This window comes from Ambystoma mexicanum, chromosome 8 (genome assembly GCF_040938575.1).
Source record: "Ambystoma mexicanum isolate Mex_15411 chromosome 8, UKY_AmexF1_1, whole genome shotgun sequence".
In the NCBI taxonomy this organism is placed as follows: Eukaryota; Metazoa; Chordata; class Amphibia; order Caudata; family Ambystomatidae; genus Ambystoma; species Ambystoma mexicanum.
In genome coordinates, this window is record NC_090929.1 from 1,146,791,171 (window position 1) to 1,146,816,617 (window position 25,447).

At 45.7% G+C, this 25,447-nt stretch overlaps 1 protein-coding gene across 4 annotated transcripts in view; it reads left to right on the top strand.

Moving 5' to 3' along the window:
• RHOBTB1 (Rho related BTB domain containing 1) overlaps positions 1-25,447 on the top strand; it is a 760,683-nt gene that overhangs the window by 565,648 nt on the left and 169,588 nt on the right. For all 4 annotated transcript variants that reach the window (XM_069611207.1, XM_069611209.1, XM_069611206.1 and 1 more), the window contains one exon: positions 15,465-15,568. In XM_069611207.1, coding sequence (XP_069467308.1) covers positions 15,465-15,568 — 104 coding nt within the window. The remainder of the gene's footprint in view (positions 1-15,464; positions 15,569-25,447) is intronic.

Consider the following 25,447-nt stretch of genomic DNA (forward strand, 5'->3'; position numbering starts at 1 on the left):
ACGGACGTTTGTGTGTGTATGAGTTAGAATGTATATTGCTCTGAACATGCGTATCGCTTGATTTATAAAAGCTAAAGTTATGTATCGTTCATGGGGTTGTTATGGTGGAAAGTAAGCCCTTCTCCGCCCTCAAACGGAATAAAACGTGATTACATTACCATGTTAGCCAGACGAAAAGTGCGGTATATTTAAAAAAGACAATACAAATGAAAACAGACGCCGATATCTTGCATTGCGGATACCATTATTGAGCTCAATCCTGCTTGTGTCTACTAGCTTTCGCGATCACCCTGGGCTGCTATTCCTCGGGCAGTTCAATAAAACGAAACTTCACTTATAGGAAAGAACGGTCTGATTTCATATTAGTGTTTCAGGGCAAATGTGTGATGTGAACACAGGAAACATGGACCCATTTGTATTGCATGCTTCTATACTAGGAACATGCAAGTGTGCGGAAACAGATCAGTTTATTATATATGGGATAAAGTACCTCCTACAGAAGATTACCGAGGAGTTATGTGACCATATGGAAGAACGGGCCAGAGGCTGAGCTCCTTGTAAGGTAACAGAACTCGCCGGTGGCTTGCAATACCCTCATAACGTACTGTAGGGGATATAGTATTACTTGCAGTACATGGTCACACACTGGCATCTCCTTTAATACCTGGACTCTTGCTTAATCTAATGTAAGAGAACTTACATTCCCTGATCCATAGGGTCAATGTAGAATCTTTTTGGATAATATGCAGCACCTATTGTATTGCAGAAAACAAAGTGTAAGCAGTTTTATTAAACATGCATCAAAAACGTTTTCATGTTGTGCTTTAAAATAATTAATAACGTGCACATTCCGGCTCACGTGTGCTAAACTCCAGCAGTGCAAAAATTACACATTCTGCCACAAACAGTTGCTTGACAATTAATAGCTGCAAAGTGTCACAGAAAACGATTTTACAAGCAAGGTATTTGAAAAGCTTGTCAGTGCTTTAAGTGCTACAGTGACCGCTGGAATTCTGCTCTCTGCTTTATCAAGCAGCAAGCACGATGACGTCACAACTGAAGTGTAATATAGAGTTAATACCCGATCCGCGGCCAGATTGGGTGTCATGTACCCGGGGCCCAAGTTAAATTCCTGAAAGAATGCTATTACCATCCCGGGTACCCGGGTGCTAGAGCGCATTGTATTTTGTTTGAATAATAATAATAATTTAGCATTTATATAGCGCTACGAACCAGCTTATTATTACCCATGGTGTGTGGTGCTCATTTATCGACCTCGGAAGGATGAAAGGCTGAGTTTGGCCCTGCCAGGATTCAAACCTGCGTCAACAGGCTCTGCACAGATGTCAACGTGAACGCTGTACTCGCTGTGCTATTGGACCGGCCTGTTCATTGAAACTAAATACTATACTGATGTGGCCTCCATGGAAATAGGCAGTAGAGCTATGGAGCGCCTCTTCTATTATCATAGCGGCCGGCAAAGGGAGATGGAGCAAAGCTGCAGAAGCGGTGGGGTCACCGACGTCACAATCGGGTAAGAGGGGCTGGGGAGGGGGAATTGAGGAGACTTTAAAAAATGACGGGAAGTGAGGGTGGGGAGAAGATGGTGGTACGGGGCGGGATTAGTGACCATCGGGTTCCATGAAACATGGGCTGAGATTATCTGTTTCAGCCCGCGATCTAAGGAACCTGATTGGCTGCTCCCCCTGCCCTGGGTGCTAATAACTGATTACAGAGCACTCTGTCATTTTATTATTAGAACATTATTTCCAGGCTTTTAGATGATATTGCATGCTGCCATGTATCCATTAATGTTCATATCATTTGACAGTGTAAAATGAGAGATTAACGGTTGGTATAGCCAGAAAGAGGGTGCCTTTAAATGAAGTAAGGCATGTTCAGTTCCACTGCCTTAGAAGCAGTGGCTTCCAAACGCCTGCAGGTGAGGTGCAACCTGCCGGTTATGAAGCCCCTGGCGTCTTAGTGGGCAATCTCTTTTGAACTCGGAGTAGGAAAATCATGGATCAGTTTGAAGAGCTGGTTTTTAATCGCCTGCAGTTGAGGTTCCCGTTCTGTCTGTGTAAAGAGAGAGCAGCAGACAGGAAAATGGGGATTGGTATAGGTAATCTTGTTTTTGGTGATTTAGATAGTGCTTCATGCTGGATTCCTTAGGCTTCCAGGGATTGTAATTATTTCACTATTACCGACTCTGGGTGCGCTCTTTATTAACCTAGGTGAGGGAGGTGAAGGCCTGCGTCTGTCTGGCAGGGTTATAGAACCCATGTCTTGCAGAATAGTCTTGATCTCCAGGCAATCACAATGGTCTTGATCTATGTACCCATCCAAGCATTCGACATTCCCATCGTCATTGGTATACTCCTGTCCTTAGTATCATATGCTGGGCCTGGAAACATGTCCCTACTAGTGCGTGCCTATATTCATTTGGGTAGTTTTCTAGCGGCTTGAGTTCATTGTTTGTCAGAGTGTCTGCTCTGTTTTCCAACTAAGGAAGTTCCAGGATGAAATTCGGTGCATGCAGTCAAACACTACATTGGTGGAAGTTCACGGGAAAGAGTCCTGTATTTTGAAGGCTTGCTTGGTTTGTTGTATATCTGATTGTAAGTACCAAATTCCCACCAGGCATTACCTATGTTGCAGGAGTGTGGCAGACACTGACAAATAATAAACCTGCACTGCTACAGCACTAACCACAGGAATAAAGAGACCAGCCCACCCATTCCAGTGAAGAACATTTTTCCTGTGCTGAGCATGTGACATTCCTGAAGTGTGATGCCAAAACGTAGACATGAATGCATTTGAGTTGAAGATTCTTCATGCATTTAGTTTATATTAGAACACAATTAAATGGAGACAGAAGAGTAGTGTCCAACTAACCCTATTTTTTTCTACTTCTCTAACTTATGCACTTTACAAGAGCAGGGAAACCCGTATTCTTTACTTTACAACTTTACTTAAATTTGTACCGTGCACCTATAGACCGGAGGCTTATGGGTGCAAGACAAACAGACACAACATAGGGGGCATCCAGCAAGGGGACAGATGGTCATAGCTGCAATTCGAGGGAGCTAAACTATCTAAAGAGCAAAGTCTTCAATTGCTTCTTACACGTTTCAATAACCTTCACCTCTCTGAGATCTAGAGGGATTGCATTCCAGGCTTTGGGAGCTGCAGTATAGAAGGCACTCCTAGTGACTCGTGAGAATATACATCAGGGCTCCTTCAGCTGATGTGTGCTATTGGATCTGAGAGTTCTGGCATTCACTTTAGTTAACAGTGCCTCACTCAAATATACAGGACTTGAGCTGACTAGGCATTTATGCACAATTACAAGTTGACGAAACTCGATCCTAGCCTCAATTGGCAACCAGTGTAATGCTCTTCTTGTTTTGGTACATGGCCTCTCCGTCCAAGTCCGGTAACCACTCTAAGAGCACTATTTTGTACTACCTGCAGTCTGGCACAATCTTCCTTCTTGATACCAACTAATAAGCTACTGCAGTAGTCCATCTTAGACCCTATATTAGCTCTTGCTATTGTCTCACAATTTTCCTTTCAAATGTAGGGGCGAATTTGTGCTAACAGCTTGATATAATATTCTGATATAGAGACCAAACTATTCACTTGGGCGTTCATGTTTAAGTTTTAGTCCACATTAATTCCCAATGTTTTAACTTTCTTTTTTGTTTCCGTATCACAACCTGCCACCCGAAACATCCTATAATCATCCAAGCTTGAGGATTTTTTGTGCAGTTCCTAAAACCATCTATTCAGTCTTTTCCTTATTCAGAGCAAGACCATTCTCCATTATCCAGACATGAAAAATATCAGACTTCATTTAGTCTCTTTGGGTCCTGCTCATAATCGCCAGAATGTGGGAGGACACATTGTGTCATCAGCATTATTTGCGAAACCAATGTCATTTTCTTCCAACAGATTAAAAAATGGGACAGAAAAAATATTGTAGACAGAGGGTGGGAACAGGCTCCCTGAGGAACTCCAAACTGCAGCACTATTGGTGCTGCCTCAGCTGTATTGCTACAAACACTACACAATCTATTTTTGAAGAATGATCCAATCCAAGCTGAAGCCACGTCAGACAAAGCGGCCACTTCCTTCAACCTGGTGATAATCAAAACATGATCCACCAGGTCGAAGGCTGTGGATAGGTCTAATAACATAAGGAGAGCTATTTGTCCCTTATCCATAACTCATAAAGGGCTGGACTTTAAGTCCAGCAATGCTGTTTCGAAGGGATTGTGTCCTCCGACGTATTCCTTATCTTTCCTTATCTTTGATAATTCGTCTCCAGCTTGCTGGCCTCGGAAATTTTTTCTCTGTAGAGGGCGCTGCGTGTCGACGTCTGCCGAGTCGATGTCCCTCGACAGCCACCGTATCGGCGCCGACGTCATCATGCCCATAAATAGCCACGCGTGGCGTCCGTTGCTCAGTTCCGTTTTTCCGCGCTTTGTGGGGCCTCGGAATATCGTTGCTCAGTTCAGTCAGATAAACCCCTTATATTTACTCGAAATACTAACTCGTTCTCGATGGCTTCTTCATCGGAACCGACGACGCCGCGGTCCGGCTTCAAAAAATGTCGAGACTGCGGTAAGAAAATGTCGATAACAGAAGCACACAGGATCTGCTTGTGGTGCTTGGGAGTCGAGCACCATTGTTCGGAGTGTGAAGACTGCATGTCCATGACGGCGAAAGCTTTGAAAGAGCGCAAGGGGAAGCTCAAGAGAGGTAAGTCAGTCAAAACCTCCTCAAAAGTTTCTTCGGTCGAGGCATTCGTCTCCTCGCCGTCGAAAGCATTCCCATTCTAGATCTCGAAGTAGCTCCCACCATTTGTCGAGATCGAGACACTCAAAGAAGAGACGTCGAAGATCCCCTTCCTCGTCATCTGTTTACCCAGAAAGGGTCTCCTGCCCCACAAAACACAGCTCTCGGGCTGAGTGGGAGGAATTCAGGAAGAAAATGCTAAGCGTCTTTGAGAAAGCGGCCTCGACCCCCTCGAAGACAGCTGAGGGTGATACCCCGGGTGAAAAACCCAAAAAATTGAAACGCCGCGAGTCGCTGCACCCAGGGAAAGAGTCTACCCGAGAGCACCACGGGCCCTTCGACGCATGGATCAGCGCCATCGACGCCATTGTCGAAGGGTTCTTCGACACATCGGTCGATCGAATCGACGCCATCGCCGACGCCGATGAAAGGGAAAACCACTGCTACTTCACAGCCAACGGTGATACCAAGAGCCTCCGGCACGACGCCGAGACTGTTGTCGACATCCTCGAGTAGGATCCCGATCCTCTCGAGTTCTTCGAGGCCTCTTTCAGTTTTCTCGACGCCTTTCTCGGCGCCTTCGAAGCATGTCACATCGGTGCCGACGACATCGACGTTTTCTCACCCAATAATGAAGAGTTTGGCTCCTTCTGCCTTAGAAATGGTTTTACACCATTTCCGAGGTCAGAGTACCCTGGATTATCTTCAATCTATGAAGAAGGGGAGGATTCTGACCAGGAAACCTTTGGGTTGCAGAGGACCACACTACCTGTTGCAGAGGATTTTACCTCTGAGGAAAGGAGGTTGAAAGACCTACAGGAGTCATTACATGAGGCAAGTGGCCTGGACACTTCGCAAGAAGTGGAATTTGTCAAGCCAGACCCAGGGGAACATGCCAAAACACCCTATAGAACCCTGATGGCAAGGATTATTGAATTTATGGGTTGGTCTGCGCCTTCACCTGTTTTTCAACAGGATGACCTGACAGACATACTAGACAAAGGTCCACAGGAGGATCCTGTGGTCCCCTTCCATGCAGCCTTGCAAAGGAAGATTTCATCTAATTGGGAAACTCCTAAGGTTATCCCTGCAGTCAATAAAAGATTGTCAGCCAAGTATAGGGTAGCTGCGGCTGACCCTGAATACTTATCAAAACACCCGACTCCAGAGAGCCTGGTGGTTCAAGCGGCAACTTCGTCAAGCAGCAGATCTGCTTACCCTACTGTGCCACAGGATAGAGATGACAAAAGGTACGATTCTATGGCAAAAAAAGTCTTTTCTGCTTGTAGTATGGCGTTGAAGTCCATCAACGCCACCTGTACGCTCGCCAGGTTCAGTCACACACTGTGGGAGTGTGCTTCATCAGCGACTGACTGCATACCGGAAGGAGAGGAAAGGGAAGCCTTCCTTAACATCATTAAAGATGGCAAAGATGCCATGTGTGAGTCACTTCAAACTGGCATCGATTCCGCTAACAGTATCAGCAGGGCCATGGCGGCAAGTACAACAATCTGGCTTGCGAAAGTCTGGCTTTGCTCTAGATGTACAGGCCAGACTTTTGAATATGCCCTTTGACGGCTCTTCTTTATTCGGTAAAAAGGCTGATGACAGTCTGGAAAAGTTGCAGACATCTAAAGCAGCGGCAAAATCTTTAGGAGCTGCAATCTGCCAAACTCCTTTTCGCCCCTCAGGAACCTCTGGGAGAGGAAAGTCCTTTCGCTATTATTCCGCTTTCGGGAAAGGCAGAGGACAGCCGGCTCAAAGAGGCCAAAGGAGATCCACGCGAGGTGGACGGGTCAAAAGTACTAAAGCCGTAGCAGCAGCAGGTGCCTCTTTACCCTCGGCATCTGCATCAGCTGCCCCCAAACCACTGTGAGGTCTTTCCACACAAAACACCTGTAGGGGGCAAGTTAACTCACCATCTGACGGAATGGCAGGCTATTACGTCAGATGCTTGGGCATTGGAGACAGTTGCCCAGGGTTACTGCCTACCCTTTCTACACATCCCTCAGAGACATCGCCTGGGGCACAGCTCTCTAAAAGTTCCAGATCCGCTCCTCTTCAGGAAATTATAGACCCGCTAGAGAAAGGTGCCATAAAACCGGTACCTGTAGCGGACAGGAACAAGGGCTGGTACTCCCCCTACTTTCTCATACCAAAGAAGGACGTAGGACTGAGACCCATCCTGGACTTACGAGAATTGAACAAGTTCTTCAGGAAGGACAAGTTCAAGATGGTAACTCTCTCTCAGATCCTTCAGGCCCTCCAGCTCCAGGACTGGGTGGTATCTTTGGACCTTCAGGATGCTTATTTCCATGTGCCAATCCATCTCAAACACAGGAAATACCTGAGGTTCGCAATTGGCGACTCTCATTATCAATTTCGTGTTCTGCCATTTGGGCTGACCTCCGCCCGAGGGTCTTCACCAAGCTAATGTCGGTAGTGGCTGCAAGTCTAAGGAGGGAAGGGATCCACGTCTACCCCTACCTGGACAATTGGCTGATCAGGGCTGTATCTTCGGAACAAGCTCAAATCCAGCTAGATTATGTCTGCCACTTCCTTCAAAAACTGGGCTTCTCCCTCAATTTAAATAAGTCACAGATGATACCATCACAGAGACTCCAGTTCATTGGAGCGGTCCTGGACACTTCCCTGGGGAAAAGCCTCGCCACCAGAGGTGAGGGCTCAAGATATTCTGCAGATGGTCAACAAGTTCCAAAATGCCCAACGTCTCCCAGCCTTCGACTTTTTGAGGTTGCTAGGCCTCATGGCATCCTGCATCTTCCTTGTGCCAGAGGCTCGCCTGAGAATGAGATCTATTTAGTGGGCACTGAGAACTCGGTGGTCGCAATTCGACAGATCTCCTCCGGATTCCGGACAAGGTAGCCCACGACCTTCAATGGTGGGCCTAGCCAGAGAACATCTTGAAAGGAGAACTGTTTTGGCAACCATGGCCGGAGATCACAGTAGTCAGACGCCTCACTCACGGGGTGGGGAGCCCATGCCAACGACTTGACCATCAGCGGTCGTTGGTCTCCATCGGATTCCAGACTACACATCAACCTATTAGAGCTGAGAGCGATCAGACTAGCGCTGAAAGCTTTCCTGCCATCAGTACAGGGGAGAAATGTCCTGATAATGATGGACAACACGGTGGCCATGCACTACCTCAACAAAAGAGGAGGCGTAGGGTCACTGCCACTGTGCAGAGAGGCAATGCAGCTCTGGTTTTGGGCAATTCAGGAAGGAATCTCTCTATCGGCAGTCCACCTAGCCGGAGAGAAGAACTTGACAGCGGACGCTCTGAGCAGGCAGAGCACAGTCTCCCACGAGTGGGAGCTAGCTCAGGAAGTCCTTCAAGAGATCTTCGCCCTTTGGGGAACCCCTCAGGTGGATCTGTTCGCCACCAGCACCAACAGGAAGTGCGATCTGTTCTGTTCAAGGGAATTTCCCCCGAGAGGAGCTCTAGTGGACGCGTTCGTAGTGGACTGGGAGTTCCCACTCCTTTACGCATTTCCACCAGTCCCTGTTATTCCTGAAATGATCAGGAGGTTGAGAAGATTCGGGAAAACCATTATCCTAATTGCCCCGGACTGGGCCAGGAGAACGTGGTACCCAGACCTTCTGGATATGTCCATCTGTCCTCCAATACGTCTTCCACTCAAAGAGAATCTTCTCACAGAAGGGAGGTCAGGTTCTCCATCCAGACATCAGAACCCTCAACCTTCACGCTTGGCTTCTGAAAGGGTGAGGTACAAGGATTGGGTCCTCCCTGATGACGTCATGGAGGTGTTGCTTTCGTCCAGAAGGCCAGCAACAAAGTCTTTGTACCGCTGCCGTTGGAACAAATTTTACAGCTGGTGTAGAGAAGGGAATATCGACCCTTTTTCATGTGGTACACCAACGGTGTTATCGTTTCTACTCTACTTGGCAAACTCAGGCCTTCAAGTTGGCACTGTAAAAGGCTATCTCGCAGCGCTTTCAATCTTCAAGCGCACTGCGGAGGAACCATCGTATTTCAAACTACCTCTAGCAATACAATTTCTGAAGGGATTAACTAATGTTTATCCTCCAAGACCATTCCAAGTTCCCTTATGGGACTTAAATTTAGTCTTAAATTTCCTAATGGGTACTCCATTTGAACCACTCCACTCTTGTTCGCTGAGATTTCTCACTCTTAAATCTGTCCTATTGGTAGCACTAACATCTGCTAGGAGGGTGAGCGAATTACAAGCTCTCTTGTAAACCCTTCCCCCCCCATAAAATTTTCCATAAGGACAAAGGTGTCCTACAGGTGAAGCCTAATTTCCTCCCAAAGGTGGTTTCTGAATTTCATATCACTCAGAAAATTATCTTACCTTCGTTCTACCCTCCTCCCCCCCATCCGGAGGATCTGGACCTAAGGCGAGCTCTGAGCTTTGACATCAGCAGACTGGCTAGGATTAGGCAAGCAGACCAACTGTTTGTAGGATACTCAGGTCACAAGTTGGGACTACCCATAACAAAACAGACCATTTCCAGGGGGATTATTTTGGCCATTCTGGAATGTTACAAACTGGCAGGGAAAGAGCCACCCCAAAATCTTAGGGCTCATTCAACCAGGGGTATCGCAGTCTCTTCGGCCCTCCAAAGAGGGGGTACCAGTCCGAGACATATGTGCGGCTGCCACATGGTCGTCCGCGCATACATTCTCAAAATCTTACAACCTGGATTCCTCCACTAGTCAAGAGACCAGATTTGGCAAAGCAGTATTACATTCGGTTCATTCCTAAAAGGGATACATGACATTATTACTCCCACCTCCAATTACATGCCACTGCTATGGGAGTCTAAAGATAAGGAATACGTCGGAGGACACAATCCCTTCGAAGAACAAGTTACTTCTTACCTTGTAACGTTCTTTCGATGGGATGTTCCTCCGACGTATTCCTTACCGCCCCTCCCATCCATCCCCGCAGTAATACTTCCCTTGTGGTTGCAGCTTACGCTCCTGCAAGGTCAATAACCAATTCAGGCATGACTTATTTTATGCTACAAAACGGAACTGAGCAACGGACGCCGCGCGTGGCTATTTATGGGCATGATGACGTCGGCACCGATACAGTGGCTGTCGAGGGACATCGACTCGGCGGACGTCAACGCGCAGCACCCTCTACAGAGAAAAAATTTCCGAGGCCAGCAAGCTGGAGACGAATTATCAAAGATAAGGAAAGATGAGGAATATGTCAGAGGAACATCCCATCGAAAGAACGTTACAAGGTAAGAAGTAACTTGTTCTTCTGTGCCATGTCCCTGTCTAAAACCAGATTGCCTTTTATGTAAAATGTTGTGATTATTAAAATACTCTATATGCCACACGGCTGAAAATGTTTAATAAAAAACAAGTGTTTGTTATAGCCCTGTAAATTGATGGCTCGAAAGGGGAGAGACCTGCCTTTTTCAGCATCAGGGTAATGCACGCACTTTTAAACATGTCAGGAACATGATTTTCTGCGAAACGGGCATTGACAAATTTAGTTAAGGTTCCAAGCAATATAGGAGTACTTGCTTTAATAGTGACAGCTGAACATGCAAGTCCCCTTTGCAATTTGTGGTCTTCAGTTTATCAATAATGCCGGACAGTTCTGCCTCATTAACTGAACGAAAGTAAAATTGAGACTCTGAAATTCTTTGTGTAGTGCTTTTTTCCACCAACTCTACCCGGTCCACCATTTTCCTCTTGGCCTCAGTATTTTGTTTAATCCTATCAAGCTTGCTCAGCAGGGCCTCTTGAATTGATGAACACCACTCTGCATTTTTTTATTGGGCCCCCCCCTTCACCTGGACATGGGTCTTCCAGTTCCATCAGTAGCTTAGATTTTTTTGGACTCATGTTGAGCCTATCAAATACGAGAACCAAACATGGTTTTGTTGGCCTCAATAATAGCAAGTTTGAACATGTTGGAGACTTTATTATAAGCCTCCCTATCCCTCATCTCTGGATGATTTCCACACGTAAAAGAATTACTTTTTTGCAGCTTTTAACTTTTGCAGGTCTTCTGTGAACCACATGTTAACTTTTTAATTGACACCAGTCTAGGCCTGAATGGCGCTAAAGAATGAACTGCCTTCTGCGTCGTCTCTTGGACGAATTTAACTGTGTCATAAACAGAGTCCAGACTCTCATCCTCAGCTACTAGAGGTAGTAACCTCTCCTCTATAGCTGACAGCAATAACTTTCTCAAGTTTCTGGGGGTTTTCATACATTTTTTCATTACCTTGGTCCTGATCTGCTGCATTCACGATGTATTCATTTGAATAAAAAAGTGAAGAGACCATGGACATGGGTACACTAAAACATCATTAATAATTCGACCTCCCACCTACCTACAAGTCAAATTGACTTCCAGCCGATTACAGACATGACTTTCACTGATAATGATAATGTGCTATTTATATAGCGCCTTAATCCAAAGCGCCTTACAGAGCACATATTTACATACAATATCAACCAACCGAAGTTGGTACTGATCTGACGTTAGGGCTTGGCTAATATTATGCAACAGGTTTCAAATAGGTGCCCATCTTGTTCTCATTTTCAGGTCAATGTTCTGAAGGCAGCTACATTTAGCACACATTAATTGTAAAGCAATACATTTCCTGTCTATAGAAACCTGCGTTTTCCTATCATACACTGTAAAATGCTATGATACGAATGTATAAAGCAGAAATGTAAATAGCAGAATCCCTGTTTTCACCAAACTTGCTTTTGCCTTTCACGCAGCATAAAATATTTCTAAACTTCATACCTAGTGCAAAGTCCTGTCAACTGTGTCCTTGCCATCAAAGCTGACGGCTTGGTACCAGTTTTCACTCCCCTGCAGAATCCAGCCCTTCAACCCCACCTTGGGTTGGCTGTCTAAGCCAGCAGGCTCCTTCACCTAGACAGCAGTAATGGCATCCATCCTTGCAGGTCTACTAGTCGCACACCTCAGCCTGCCTCATCACAGGGCTGTAGAGAATCAACCACATCCTCAAATAATGCCACTGGTTACCTTTCCAAGTCTGCATCACCCAGGAAGCACTGATCACCAAGTTGCCTTCCAACCTAACTGCAGATTTCACTAGCTCAGGAGGCTGACACGTCTTAGAAACAAGACATTGCTATATCTTCGATCCCACTCAATTGGAAGCCAAGAAGTGCAAGAAGACCATAGACCAAGGATACCCCTGCTACTTGAAAGTACTCGGCAAATTCGACCACCTAACCCAACCCTCATTGAAGTGCACTTGCTCCCGTATCATATTAAAATCCTGCTGCATCATCTACAAGCCCTCCCTGTGAAGTCCCCAAGCTACCTCACTGAGAAAATCTGCATCTCGGGAGGCCTTTGATCCCCCAGGAGCAAGGAAATGTGCTGACTTAAACTTTGCTGGTGCAGGAAGGCAAGAACCAGAAAACAGGCCTTCTCTGTCCATGCCCCAAGACTCTGAAACCTCCTACCCATCAACCTCGGACTCGCCTCCCCTTCAAGGAATAGCTCCTCCCTAACACATAGGTCCACACAACATCCACTTCCCTCCCTTCCTGAAATTGGGTGATCTGGTCCCCACTGTTTCCTTCCCTGGATGCTTGAAGATCCCTTTCTGACACATTGCTGACCTTCCCTCTTTCCTGTTAGCTCCACACTCTTTTTTTTTTTTTTTTTTTTTTTGTCTGCTCCCCTCTTCATGTTCTTCCCCCCTATGATTGTAAAGTGCTGCATTGCTTCTTAAAGCTAGGTCCACGCTCAATACCCTAATAATACACTCCCACACTCTAGAACAACATACCTACACAGATCAGGCTAGCGTCCTCCTTCCTGCACTGCAGGGTCTTCAGTTCTGGGCAATGCTGCATGGGCATCCCACAAGCGAGGCAGGGTAACTGCTGTTACCATCGGCAGCTGGGAGAGGGGCAGCCCCAACCCCCCTGCGCCTGCTCAACTCCTTCCCCCCAGCTACGGAGAAGCGCAGTCTCGGGAGCACAAAAGCCACGGAAGGTTAAGGTGCGAACAGCCATCGCACCCTTCCCCAAACAGCAAGGTACTAAAGCGCCACAAGGAAACAACCATCAGGCAGGGCCCAGGTTCAAAGATCTGCCCCCATCAGGGGATCAGACAGTCGGCTATCCGGCCGGGGGCTGCGACAACAGCGGCCCCCATCATATACACAACAAAGACCCAGGGCCTCCTGGGTCCTATAAATGAGAGCAGCATGCTCAGAGTAAACACAATCTGTTTGTGGACCCTGAACGGGGACCCAAGCAAAAAGGAGGTTCACTGTTTACTCAGTGTCTTCCAAATCTTCTTGCTTCTTTACCACAGAACCCACCCACCCTACAAAAGGGGAGAAGAACAAAAAGAAGGACAAGGCACTGTACGGTGCCCACAACAAGTCGTGAGACACAAGAAGGCGGCACGGGTACGAGGGGGTAACCTCAGGACCCAGTGCCCAAAAGTATGATACTTTCATGATATGTGATATTGTTATTGTCATTACCCATATCTGTACAATAAAAATCCTACGGCCTTTTTATTGCCAACACTTGAAACAAGTTGTGTGCCTATCATTATGGGTGAGGGTTTGGGTTTCGGTCATTACTAATGCATGCATATGGGTTCAGCAGTTACTTCCTGATCTTGAAGGAACTGTACAGTGACCGCTCATGACAGGTTACCGAAGATAATCGCCTACTTACCCCCTTCCCTCTCTTACACTCTGTGCCTTAGCCGCTTCTTATGAAGCGCCCCACTGCTTTGTAGCTAGGTGTGCTCTACATTATTCACCCACGGACGAACATACGTATGTACTAGCTACCTCTTCAGACTCGCATCATGTTCCAGACAGGCGGCATCCCCTACAAATCAGTTACAACCAAAACACAAATCTACCTGGCCAACGTGCCGCCCAAATTCACATCATGGGAAGACTGGAAACCAAAACCAGCAAGTGGAGTAAAAAATAAAAGAAAATCAGACTTGTCTTCATATGCACACTGACCCCTGAACAAGTGTAGATCTGACTTTTCCCCTCCTTCCTACACTAAAGGTTGGAATTGAGCATGCAACTTATCAAAGAACATCTCGTTAATTGCTGTTCGCTCCACTCAACCTTACTTATCTTCTCCCCCTCTGGAGTTGGTCTCCCGTGCTTGCTCGACCCATCACAGCAACCTTGTCTACCCCACACCTTACCTGTAATACTCTAGGTCTGCACCCTGTGTACAGCACTTTTTGCCCCACCCACCTTTTCCCCATTTACTCTGCCCCCCCCACCCACTCACTAAGATGTTGTCTTAGTTGTACTGTCATTCCCCGTGGAAGATAGATATTTTTTTCTTTACATCTCAAAGTCAAAAATGAGTAATCTTGCCAAAGGTATAATCTCTGCAAGATGTGTTTTTAAAATATGTATTCATGCAGCAAGGTGTACACAACTGAATAATGAGACATCAAGAAAAGGGCATTCAGTTTCCTGATGTCACCGTAAAACACCTGGAGTGATCCAAGTCCGTCTCCATCCTAGGGAGGGAGGATGGAGCAACGTTTTAACACTGAACCCGAGCTGAATGAGAAGTATATGCACACCTTTGGACCTAAATGCGCCACCCACAGCTCCCTGCAGGCTCGGGTATCTCCACTCGCGCTGACTGCAGGTGTGGGTAGTGGTTCAGATTCCGGAGAAGCTGCTGTCGGCACATGATCTGCACTGCTGCAACATGCGCGTGCTGCCTTCTCTCACGGGTTTACTGCGGCAAAATAATGAGTTGAACTCAAAGATGAGGATATGACTAGACCGGGGGAAAGGATACGGGTGTCTTTCGTTTGCCAATAAAAATTAAATCGATAACATGAGGGCCACGTCATATTGTGTGCATATGTATTATTCCTAAAAACAAAAAGATAAATGACATTACGCAAAAACAGCCAGAATTGCACGCAGTTTACACATGGGGCCTTCTGGTTACACCAATGCATTTATGGACTACAACAATAAATGATTTGCGTGTGTTAAGCTGCTATGAAATCCACTGGGGCAGTCAGCGGTGTTGCTAGGTCTGGAAAAGATCCGGGACAGCGCTGATGTTGGGACTGTCGGGACTCGGGGCTAGCTCTAGCCTTTTGGTTATAGCCCCTGAGCTGCTATGCGGGGCTATAGCCCCTGCCCCTCCACCCCCAGAACCCCCTAGTGACGCCCCTGGGGACAGTGCATTAAAGGGGCGAGTTGGGTGCGATATGTTAACCCCTGCTTTATCCATGAACTCCATCGTTGTGCATTACTCAACTCAATAAATGTGAAATGTTTCTGAAAAATGTTGCATTTAATATATCGATACAGAACTACATAAAATGCTGCAACGTTGTGTTTGCACCAGGCATGAGTTGAAAGCGACTTGGCATTTGTGTGAAATGCAGGCACGGAGCACTTGCAACAACATGGAAAGTGTTGTCATACACTACTGCTGCAAAATATCATCCCCTGCCCTCCAATCATCCTCAACATGTGGTGCATGATGAACCAGAACCTGTGTGACCGCCGACCTGTTACATAACTTGCACCTATGTGCGTTTTCACAACAAACACGGTGAATGAGGCTGTTGACCTAACGACAACCCGGAGTTTATTGTGTAATTGTTTTGCAGGTGCTTGAGCGCTCGCGGGATGTTGTTGACGAGGTGAGCGTCTCCCTACGACTGTGGGATACGTTTGGTGATCACCACAAGGACAGGCGCTTTGCCTACGGAAGGTATGGACTGAGAATAAGTGCAGGCCACCAAAGAATGCTTTATATTAACTGCACATGTACCTCGTTTAAGAGGTTTAATGGGAACTCTGATGGAGATAATTATTGATCAGTACTGTCATGTAGTGTATGTTGAATGATGCAATCAACCGATTAGTATTCTCTCATGGGGTGGCTTGTCTGTTTGTCACTATTGCTGCTAAAAAAAAAAATCTCGATGAGGAACATTTTTGCTTTTAGCTGCCAGATAATGGGGGGAGGAGGAAGGTGGTGTCAATTCCATGTCGGGTTGATGGCTCCACATTTCCAGGTAGGTTAGCTTCACTAATATGGTTTTAACTGTTCAGGGCTGCCCAATGAAGGCTCGGCATGGCCTACATGCCCCTATGATGATACCGAAGGACCAGCCAGCCCAGCACTCTAGAGATGGTAGTTTTGACAAATACCTCTGATCCAGTGTACTCAAACATACACAATTTCCCGAAGATGTTCACTAAAAATTATCCCCAGCTATTTATTGATTTGTCTCTAAAATGTCAGCAAATATTTTTGCAGATGCAAGCTTCTATTTTTGGAGGAGGGGTGGGTAGAGGTGACCCTATTTCTGGTCTTGCCATCCTGTCCCAATAGTTGCTACTGCCTTTTGAGGGCAAATATAGTACCAGCATACATGCCTCCTAATTTAGCCACCTGAATATATTTTCCTCAATTGTTCTACTAACGTTCATATTGGTTCGTCACTCAATCTTTAATCTGTTTAACTACAACTTTGGGCACGGTCCCCCCAAATCGCACTTTAGTACGGACCATGGTCATTTGTGTCTTCAACCTTAAAAACAAACGTTTTTTTCATATGAAATATTTTTCTCTGCCGCTTGAACCAATTTTGGGGGACAAAGATACACCCCCTGGTTAGAGTTGTCAAATATCCTTACCTTGTCCTGAGCAAGACAACATGTGCAAAAAAACATTGGTCAGCCTGCTGGAAGAAGGGTGACCACTTCAGAATCCCTATATCTCAGTTAGAAAGGGATGTATAGATGTTCAGTTATTTGAAGCATTAGCTCGCCAAAGTCTGAGTCCACTTGTGCAATGGCCAACACTTGGTATGTTCCTGGAACACAGACAGTGGCCGAGGGAAAGTATGTTTATTTCAGAAACTGTACTAGTGTAGATTTCTGAGGCACCAACCTTTGTGGGCCTACAATGGTTTGATGCATGTCTCAATTCCTCTCCCTTGGTAACAGGGACGTGCGGTTACACTTGGGATTTGGTGTACAGTACAATTTACAGACACAAGAGCATGACAAGCTTACACAGGTAAGTACAACATGTTTCGATTTATTTAGCAACACATAGGCATTAAGTAAAATATACTAATAGGTAAGTAAAGCAATGTTTACACATGTACAGAACAGTTTGCTGCCCAAATTGGAACCCACAACACACTTTTGAATTTAGACCATTTCAGCAACAACACTGTACTGCTAACCTTAAGTGGGGGAAATGTGTTAAGGGGCAATACCAACACTTCAGTACTAAGCTTCACAAGGCCAAACTCTATCCAAAAAAGTTCAACAATGATCAAGTTAAGTTACCCAGTTTAGATTACTTTAAGAAAGCTTTGTAAAGTTACTCACAGTTCTCCCATAGAGGTCAACTGGGACAATGCAGTGGTAGTCCTATTGAGTGCAACACTTTCATAGTGTATGCACTTGGGTTTCCCAGGTAAGGAAGGTGCAACAACAAGTCATCTAGGGGGACCCGAGATGGAGTGTTTGGATTCTACCATCATCAAAAGTCAGGCCTTGGTAGCTGCAGAGGTGACATGTGTGCACAGCACAATGAATAGGCAACAGGGTGGCTTTAAAACTGATCTTCATCCAAGCCCCCTCAACAAATGTGACAACTCCAGGTAGGTCATGGCAACAGGGGGTAAATACTCAAGCAGGTTGATGTGTTCAGTGAAGATCCAGGGGTCGCGTGTGCATGCACTTCTTTAGATGGCATCTGGGTCTGGTGATTCAACTATTCCGGTCTCCATCAGCATGGATCAACAGGCTTGGATTGTCCATTCGTGAAATCGTCCAATGCCTGAAATAGCTAACTATTTTAGGGGCTGGTTTTCTGTCAAGTGTGGGCTTCTATTTTATTTTGTAATTGTCAGTGCATTTTTCACATTGCACTAAAATAAAAAAAAATTAAACTTTTAAACATTTATTGTGTTGCTTGTTAAAATCAAACCTTACACATCAATACACTAGAAAAATGTCACCAGTATTAGAAAACATCATTATTGTACATGTGAAAAAAACACATTTTCCCCTATTGCAAGAGCATCATTATTAGAAAATCATATCAACACCCCCTCTTGTTGAAAAGTCGTTTTAGATAATAAACTTCGAACCATCATCAATATTATACACTAACCTTTGTCCCTATCCATAAAAACGCCCATGTCATCAGCTAATTTTCCCTATTAACACTCATTACAAATTGTAGAATAAAGTGGCATATCTTTTTCCTAAAAATAAAGCTATACCATATCCCCTAGTTTCTTAAAAACCTCTTTTAAAAATGCAACCACAGCAACAATCCTTGCTACGCTACTCCCATCAGTTAATCTTGTCCATGCATTAGTAGAAATTGCCGTTGAGACAGAGTGTACAATTGTCCCCAAATAAAAAATACTCCTCATTAAACTTGGGCATTCCATGACCAAATAGTAAAGTGATTTCCCAATATTTATTTGACAAAACCTACACATCCGTTCAATCTTGGGCCAATCACAGCCAATGTTCGTAGGCAGTTTAAGCGAAACTTCAGGTACCACAGCATATCTTTTCTGAGGGAATTTCTTGAGATAAAGGAACGTTGATTGGTATATAATATTATCGAATGCTTGTAAAGCTGTAGGCGAGTCAGATGAGACCCATCTCTTTTCTGTCCCCATCCCTCCACCTTGATGTCATGATTGTCATCGCAGAAACAGCGGTATTTGCTTCCAGCAGATAACCTTTACAACTACTCATAAAGGTTATCAATTTTCTCAATCTGTACGAAACCTCATGCCTAATTTAGTAAACGCAACCACCCGACCATCTCTTATTTCGAAAAAGAGGGCTCATCTCTTCCATTTATATATTGACCACCAAGGTTGCAGCCTCAACTTCAACCTCAAATAATTTTAGTGCAGTATATTTTGCTTACAATTAGTTGCTGTGGCTTCAAAGCAGCGTTTTTGGAGTAGGCGAGTACATTTAAATGTTGCCGGCTCAGCCCAGCGCATTGATATGTACGAGCCAGGTTGGCAAAAAAAAGTTAAGAATGCATGCGTGTATCACGTTGCTCGTCAGCACGTCTACAAATCATTTGAGTCTCTCAATATGTTATCCCTATCGCCTGCTGCTGGCTCGACCACCCCAGACAGCCATTGAAGAAACCCACTTTGGGCACAGGGCTCAGTTAATGCAACAGTCATTTTAAAGCCTTTCCGTACGAAAGATGAGCCAGTACCCGAGTGAGCAGAGCAGTTCAAAGAGGGTCATCAACATCATATCCTGAGTGTGTTCTATGATCGATCTGAGGTTTGTGCGAAATCCAAGATTGCAGGATGTGTTATTATTAACAGTTCTGTAATTCTCCTTGGTGTTACTCAACCGGAGAAACGGTTGCAGGGAGGTGATTGACGAGCCAGAGAACTGGAGAAGGAGGCACAGGAGCAGTGAACAATTTGATATCAGTGTCCAGTTTCACTACTAAAGACAAACCATCCATCAGCTGGGCATCGTAAACTAAACGTGCACAGCCTTTTTTTCTAAATTTTGGTACAGCCATCAAACATAAAGGCAATAACCCAACAAATGATGTACTAAACAGACAGCGTGAGCTACAAAAACGTGGCACAGGGGAATGCCCAGGGATCTAGAATCCTCAGTGTTCTTAGTCTTATTCTATCCATCTTTTTCTTTGCAATGGTATAGGAAGCGCAACTCCATAGAGCCTCTTCATCAAATCTTTATGAACATAACATGCGCAAAGCAAATAACCCATGAGATGTGTGGTTTCCAATTGTATTCTTCTCCTACCCTTGCTATTTCCAAGTTGACAATGTTTATAATTTGCGAATTCTGATATTACTGATCTGATGCAGATTTCTGTGCACCAGTAGATGGCATGGCAAGTATAGGTGCACTGGACATTGATGTACTCTTTATAGCCGTTTCCTGCGAGTGGGTATTTGCATGTGCACGCTGTTCGAATAGCAAGATTAAATACCTGCACCATGCATACTCGGCAAACATTATTTTTGTATGGTCTGGTGCGATTGGCAAAACAATTCTTAATCTAAAATATCTAATGTGGACTAATTGCTTTCTAATTATTGTCTGCATACATGAACATGTATCCCCACCATTTGGCTACTTTAGAGTGTGTACGGATGGCTTACTGTATTGCACTCCATGTTGTGCCATGTAGGATCTTTGACAAACTTACCAGGATTTATTGGACGTCCGTTCCAAATATCTGATTTGAAATACAACAGGATAGGCTGGTTATGCCATGAGTCGAGGGCTAGCAGTAGACACAGGACTAAACTTTACTAGGCAAGTTTGAATACCATCAGGCCTGACTCCACCCTTAATCCCCCAGGGTTCATGAAATTGAGTACCATTAAATTCGGTAGTAACACCTGTTAATACAGTGCTTAGCAGCCTGAGGAGTCGCACATTAAGCCTTATACAAGACCACAAAAATAAATATAGTAACTGTTTTTTCTTCCCAGTAAAAGCCTATATGATACTATTGGTCTTCACCAACTTACTTGATCAACAGTTTTGTCTGCGATGCTTTTGCAAACGTGGTTCAGGGGCACAATCTTTTATCTTCATTGGTACCGTTCATGGCCTATAATCTGTGATCAAAGTGAATGGGAACGATCGGGAGCAGTGTTCCACTACTTTTTATTTTATTCTGTTTACCATTCCTCTTCTTTTTACGACCATTTTCACCACTATATACAGGATTTGTCCATTCGTTTTCCCTGGTGTAAAGTTGTAATATGAGGCTTAGTTACTAGTCACTTAGACTATTGCAATGCCATGGCTGCAAAACCATGTCACATGTTGCACTATGCTTCCCCCTACCCACTCCCCTGCTGAGACCACAGTACCACTAAATCTTTCAGTACACTTCTACCACTGCCTATAATACTCAAAGGTAAGACTGCTCTGTCGGATTTAGAGCTTGGAAACTCTAGTTGTATCATCTACTGGACTCTGCCAACTGGCATTCAGGCCTATCTGCTTAAATGCAAGGGGTCTTGTTTTAAGTGTGCGGAAGAAACCTTTTATGGATGCAAATGAAGGGATGGCTTGTGAAAGTGTCGAGCGCAAAGGGTTTGGGCCATGGCCTGATGGGTATGACAGTCATTTCACCCAGAGCATTGTAGCAATGTTTATTTAGTCCTCAAATATGCAAAACCATGTCCTGTCACTAACCTCTGCACTATTGTAAGTGCTGGGCCAGTCTTACTGCTGCCCATTGGTGTTACAAACTATCCTCTCTATCTGACCCATGTGCTGCTGGTATTGTAGTTTCTGTTACATTGAAAACATTTCAGTTAGCAATTATGGTACATCTGGAAACGTGGGCAATATTCTTTGCTCTGTTCAAATGCATTTCTTAAACATCAGTCGAAAAATAGGTTCGGAGGTATCTGTGAAGATGTTTTGATATTTACTATAAGGAACAAAATGTATACCACTAAACGCATTACCTGCAACAAACACAAATCAGTGCAGTGCTGCCCTGCCACAATCTCTCCTAATGGTCTATTGCAAAAAGTCGGGAATCACTGCAATTTCCGAATGTAGGAGCCTTTCTTTTATTTTGTGGGGCACAATTCATTTGCTGCCTGGTCTGATTTTCGGTCCCAGATCCACCCTGTGGATGACCTCCTGGCTGGGCTTATCTAAAGCTGCAGGAAGGGCTCTGTTAAAACTCCCAAGACATTGGAGGACGTCAAGGGCACCGTAAAGTGTAAAGTATGGTGAGTAGTTGGGTGACACCACACGCGGTCAGCAGGCAGAAGAAACAGAACCGGTGGGCTAAGGCTCCACAAAGACTCCCTCCCTGGACAAAGAGCAGAACAAACGGAGCCGAGGTTGCAGTCCCACTGCAAGGTTTCCTGCAAAGTTTCCAGCCCCACGGCTAGCCTAGGACCATGCAGTGGAGGAGTCTGCACTTGGCGCAAGCCAGATACAGGCTCAGCGACTCTTCCGAGCCCTAGAGAACAAGGACAGCAGAGCAGGACTCAAGAGCACGGGCCTTCCCCTGTTGAAGTGCAGAGCTTTGCTTCAGTGCATAGCTTGAACAATGGTGGCTCCGGAAACCGTCTTCCTGTGGTCTCTTCTTTGGATTCTTGGCCCTGTGGTCCACTGTCGAATAGCTCCAGATCCCCTCCTAATATGTGACTATACGGGGCAGAGGGTTAACATAGCCTACCAATAGAAGTACCTGCACCATTCAAACATGGGGGGGGGGTTGTCAAATCCTGGACAGCCCAACAACAGTGAAATTATTCTGGCTGCAATGAGTATGGGGGATTTCTGCATTCCCTTAAAGAGTTCCAACCAGTTCTCGCACACACACAGCACTTCCCAGGTTTTTTGCAAGAAGCCTGCATAAGTTTATGATCATATATCACCTGTCCTGTCCCTGGCCAGGAAGATGAAGCCGAACAAGCACGGAACAAAGGCAATGGCTCAAAACACAAGGTTTAACCTCTTTGGACTACCATGGTGGTAAAATGGTTACTGCTCAGCAAAATATGTGGGGCACAGTGCTGTACCAAAAATTGGTTAAGAGGTGCCACAGCCACTGGCCTGCCAGTGGTGTGCTGGAAAGTGCAACACATACACTAAAAGGAAAATAAAGGGGGGGAGAAGAATGTTCTCCTATGTCCCCTTTTCTCCATATTGCATGGGCATCCCTGCATAGGCACGAGACGGGAACCATTTTGCCCCTCCAATAAGCGTGTTTCCCCCTTTACATTGTGCACACAGGATCAGACCAACCCTACGCTAGCGTGTGAATTATTTACAGCATAGCACATTTTTTCCCTGTGTATTTCTTTCTCTGGTCCCAGCACCTCGCTCCTAGGTGTATGTCAGTTGCAAGTGGGTTTACAGGTGCGCCTCCTGTGAGGTTTCCTCTCCAGCACTGGATCCCCATTCACTCTTAGTGTCTGGGGCCCGACCACCGGTGGGATTCTTGCACTGCCTGTGATGCACGCACTCCTAGATCATTGAAGAACCGGTTATCCAGATGGCTGGAGATCTTATCACAGTCACCTCCATACCACTTCAAGGACTTTGCACGTCACAAAACGAGGCACACCAGACAGGTGAGTCCTCATTCTTTTTCATTACCTCAGCAGGGTATCAAAGAAGTTCCTCCACTGAGACGGGTCGTAGATATCCTCATACCTACATTTGACCTGAGGCCTCTCAGGCTACCGATGCATGCAGCCAAGGGGTCCACGTATCCTGCCAGGTCGTGGGACTGGCTGGTCCCATTACCGGATGTCAGTCCGGGGGGTGTAAAAGCTCTGGCACCAGGACTAGGTCTGAGGGGGGAGTCTAAACATTTCCTGGCTTGAGGGCTTAAAGCCTCCTGGGGGTAACTCTGAGGTCAGTCTCAACACCAAGTCAACTCTCGAAAACCTACAAAGGCCTAAAGCTCAGGGCTCTACACTGAGCGTCCAGCCTCTGTGTACTCCCCACAAATCTTCCACATAAATGGTGGCCAGCCATTGAGGAGTCTGCTATAGCATTAGCCTCATTTCCTTTGGAGTGAGCCATGCAACCACGTAGGTTTTCTGAGTGACCTGCACAGCACACGTACTGTCTTGCACCATTGGTGACAGGTACCCATCTCAGGCATCATGGATTGCTGCTTACCCACGCAACCAAGGCGACCCTCGGGGGGGGGGGGGGGGGGGGTTGTCTTCGGTATGATCATGTGAGAGGTAGGAGACCGGCATCTACTTGGAATCCTATGGTGAAAGCGTAATTGTCTAGCCACCAGGCGCAGGAATCACATGCTGGATGTGAGGTTTCTGACTGTTTCACGCAACTCATAAGGTCAGAACAAATGACAGATATTAAAATCTCGAATTAAGGAAGTGGTTCCTAAAGTTCAGCCTCCTCAGCCACCACAACTAATGCCTCTGCGTCCTCCTCCACCACCACTGCCTCCTGTGCAGCCAACTCCTCCACTTGTGCATGAAGCATTGGGCTCTTCACAGCCGCAAGCTCTGCTGCCTCAATCAGCGGACCCTATCCTGGCACCTGTTTAAATGCAAGCTACTCAGGACAAGGAGGTACCTATTCTGTTTGACAAATCCCCATCACCCCACACTCTACCACATCTGTCAACAAGCGCCTAGATGCCAGGTTCAGGCAGTTCAAAGGGGACACAATTGTTTTGTCCTCACACCCACAACCGCAATCCTGTGTGGTTGCAGCTGCAGCCTTATATTGCAAGCCTGTGGCCGGAACATCGTCTTCAGCATCATGAGCAGCTTCATTTCTTTCCAAGGAAGACCGATTGTTAGAATCTTTTGGAAAAAAGATTTACTGTATTTCTGTTTTACATCTAAGACACCCTTTGAGGGTACTGATCATTTTCATTCCTCCACTGATGAGAAATTGATAAAGAAATAACCTAGTACCCAAACAGCTAAACCACTAGCGATTTTGTCTAAACCAGTGACTAATGTTTTTTTGCAAGGACAGAGTAGGTCAGACAGCGACCTCGTTCTTCAGGAGAGGACAGCCAGGTAGCCAGAGCGTTCTCCTAGCACGCATCACAGGAAAGGACTGCAACAAAGGGCTTCTTCTTGTCTCCATCCTCTTCACAAGCCTCAGACTAAAAAGCAATGAGAGGTGCATTTGGCCAAGATATCCCTGTCAGAGGCAGACTAGCTCGGCATGTGCCACAGTGGCGTCACCTTTTCCCGGGCCCTTGGTTACTATCTGTAGTTTCAGTTTTTTTTTGGTTACACTCCCTACCAATTTTCCCTCTCTCCCCTCCCCCTGCAAATTGACTCTTCAGCCCACCTACAGGAAAGTCAAAAACTCATTCATAACCAAACGAATAAGATGGTTACCTATTCAGACATAGGTCAAGGATTATACTCGCAGAGCTTTGCAATCCCCAAGAGAAAACACGTGGGACAGCGGGTGTTTCTAGACCTGCCTTACCTCAATCTCTTCCTTCCCCTGGAAAAGTTCAAGATGGTGACGCTGGCGCACTTCGCCAAAGTACTCTGCAAGTTTTTCTCCCTGTACCTAAAGGATGCCTACCCCCATGTTTCCAAATGGCAAATACACAGACAGTTGTTGAGCTTCAGCGTGATGGGCCATCATTTTCAGTAGAAGGTTCACCCTTCTGGCCTAAAGTCAGCGCCTCAAGTTTTTACATAGATAATGATTGCAGTTGCATCCCTTCTCCAGTAAGAGGGTTGTCACATATATCCATACATGGACGACTAGCTAATCAGATCCAGCTCTCCAGAGGGGACTGAAATGTCCAGTTAGAGCCTAATGCAAATCTTATTTGATCTGGGTTTTTTATTGAACCTCAAGAAATCTGATCTCATGCAAACACAAAACATGGCCTTTCTAGGCGACAATGGGACACGGTCCCCAATACGATATTCCAGACGCAAAAGCGTTCAGGGATATTTTAGCAGCAGTCAACCACTTTCTCTCCAGACTTTGCACCACAGCGTGGTAGTACCAACATTTGTTCGGTGTATTGGTGATTTGTTTTCTTTCTGTACCGTGCGCCAGGTTCAAAGTGAGATCCACGCAG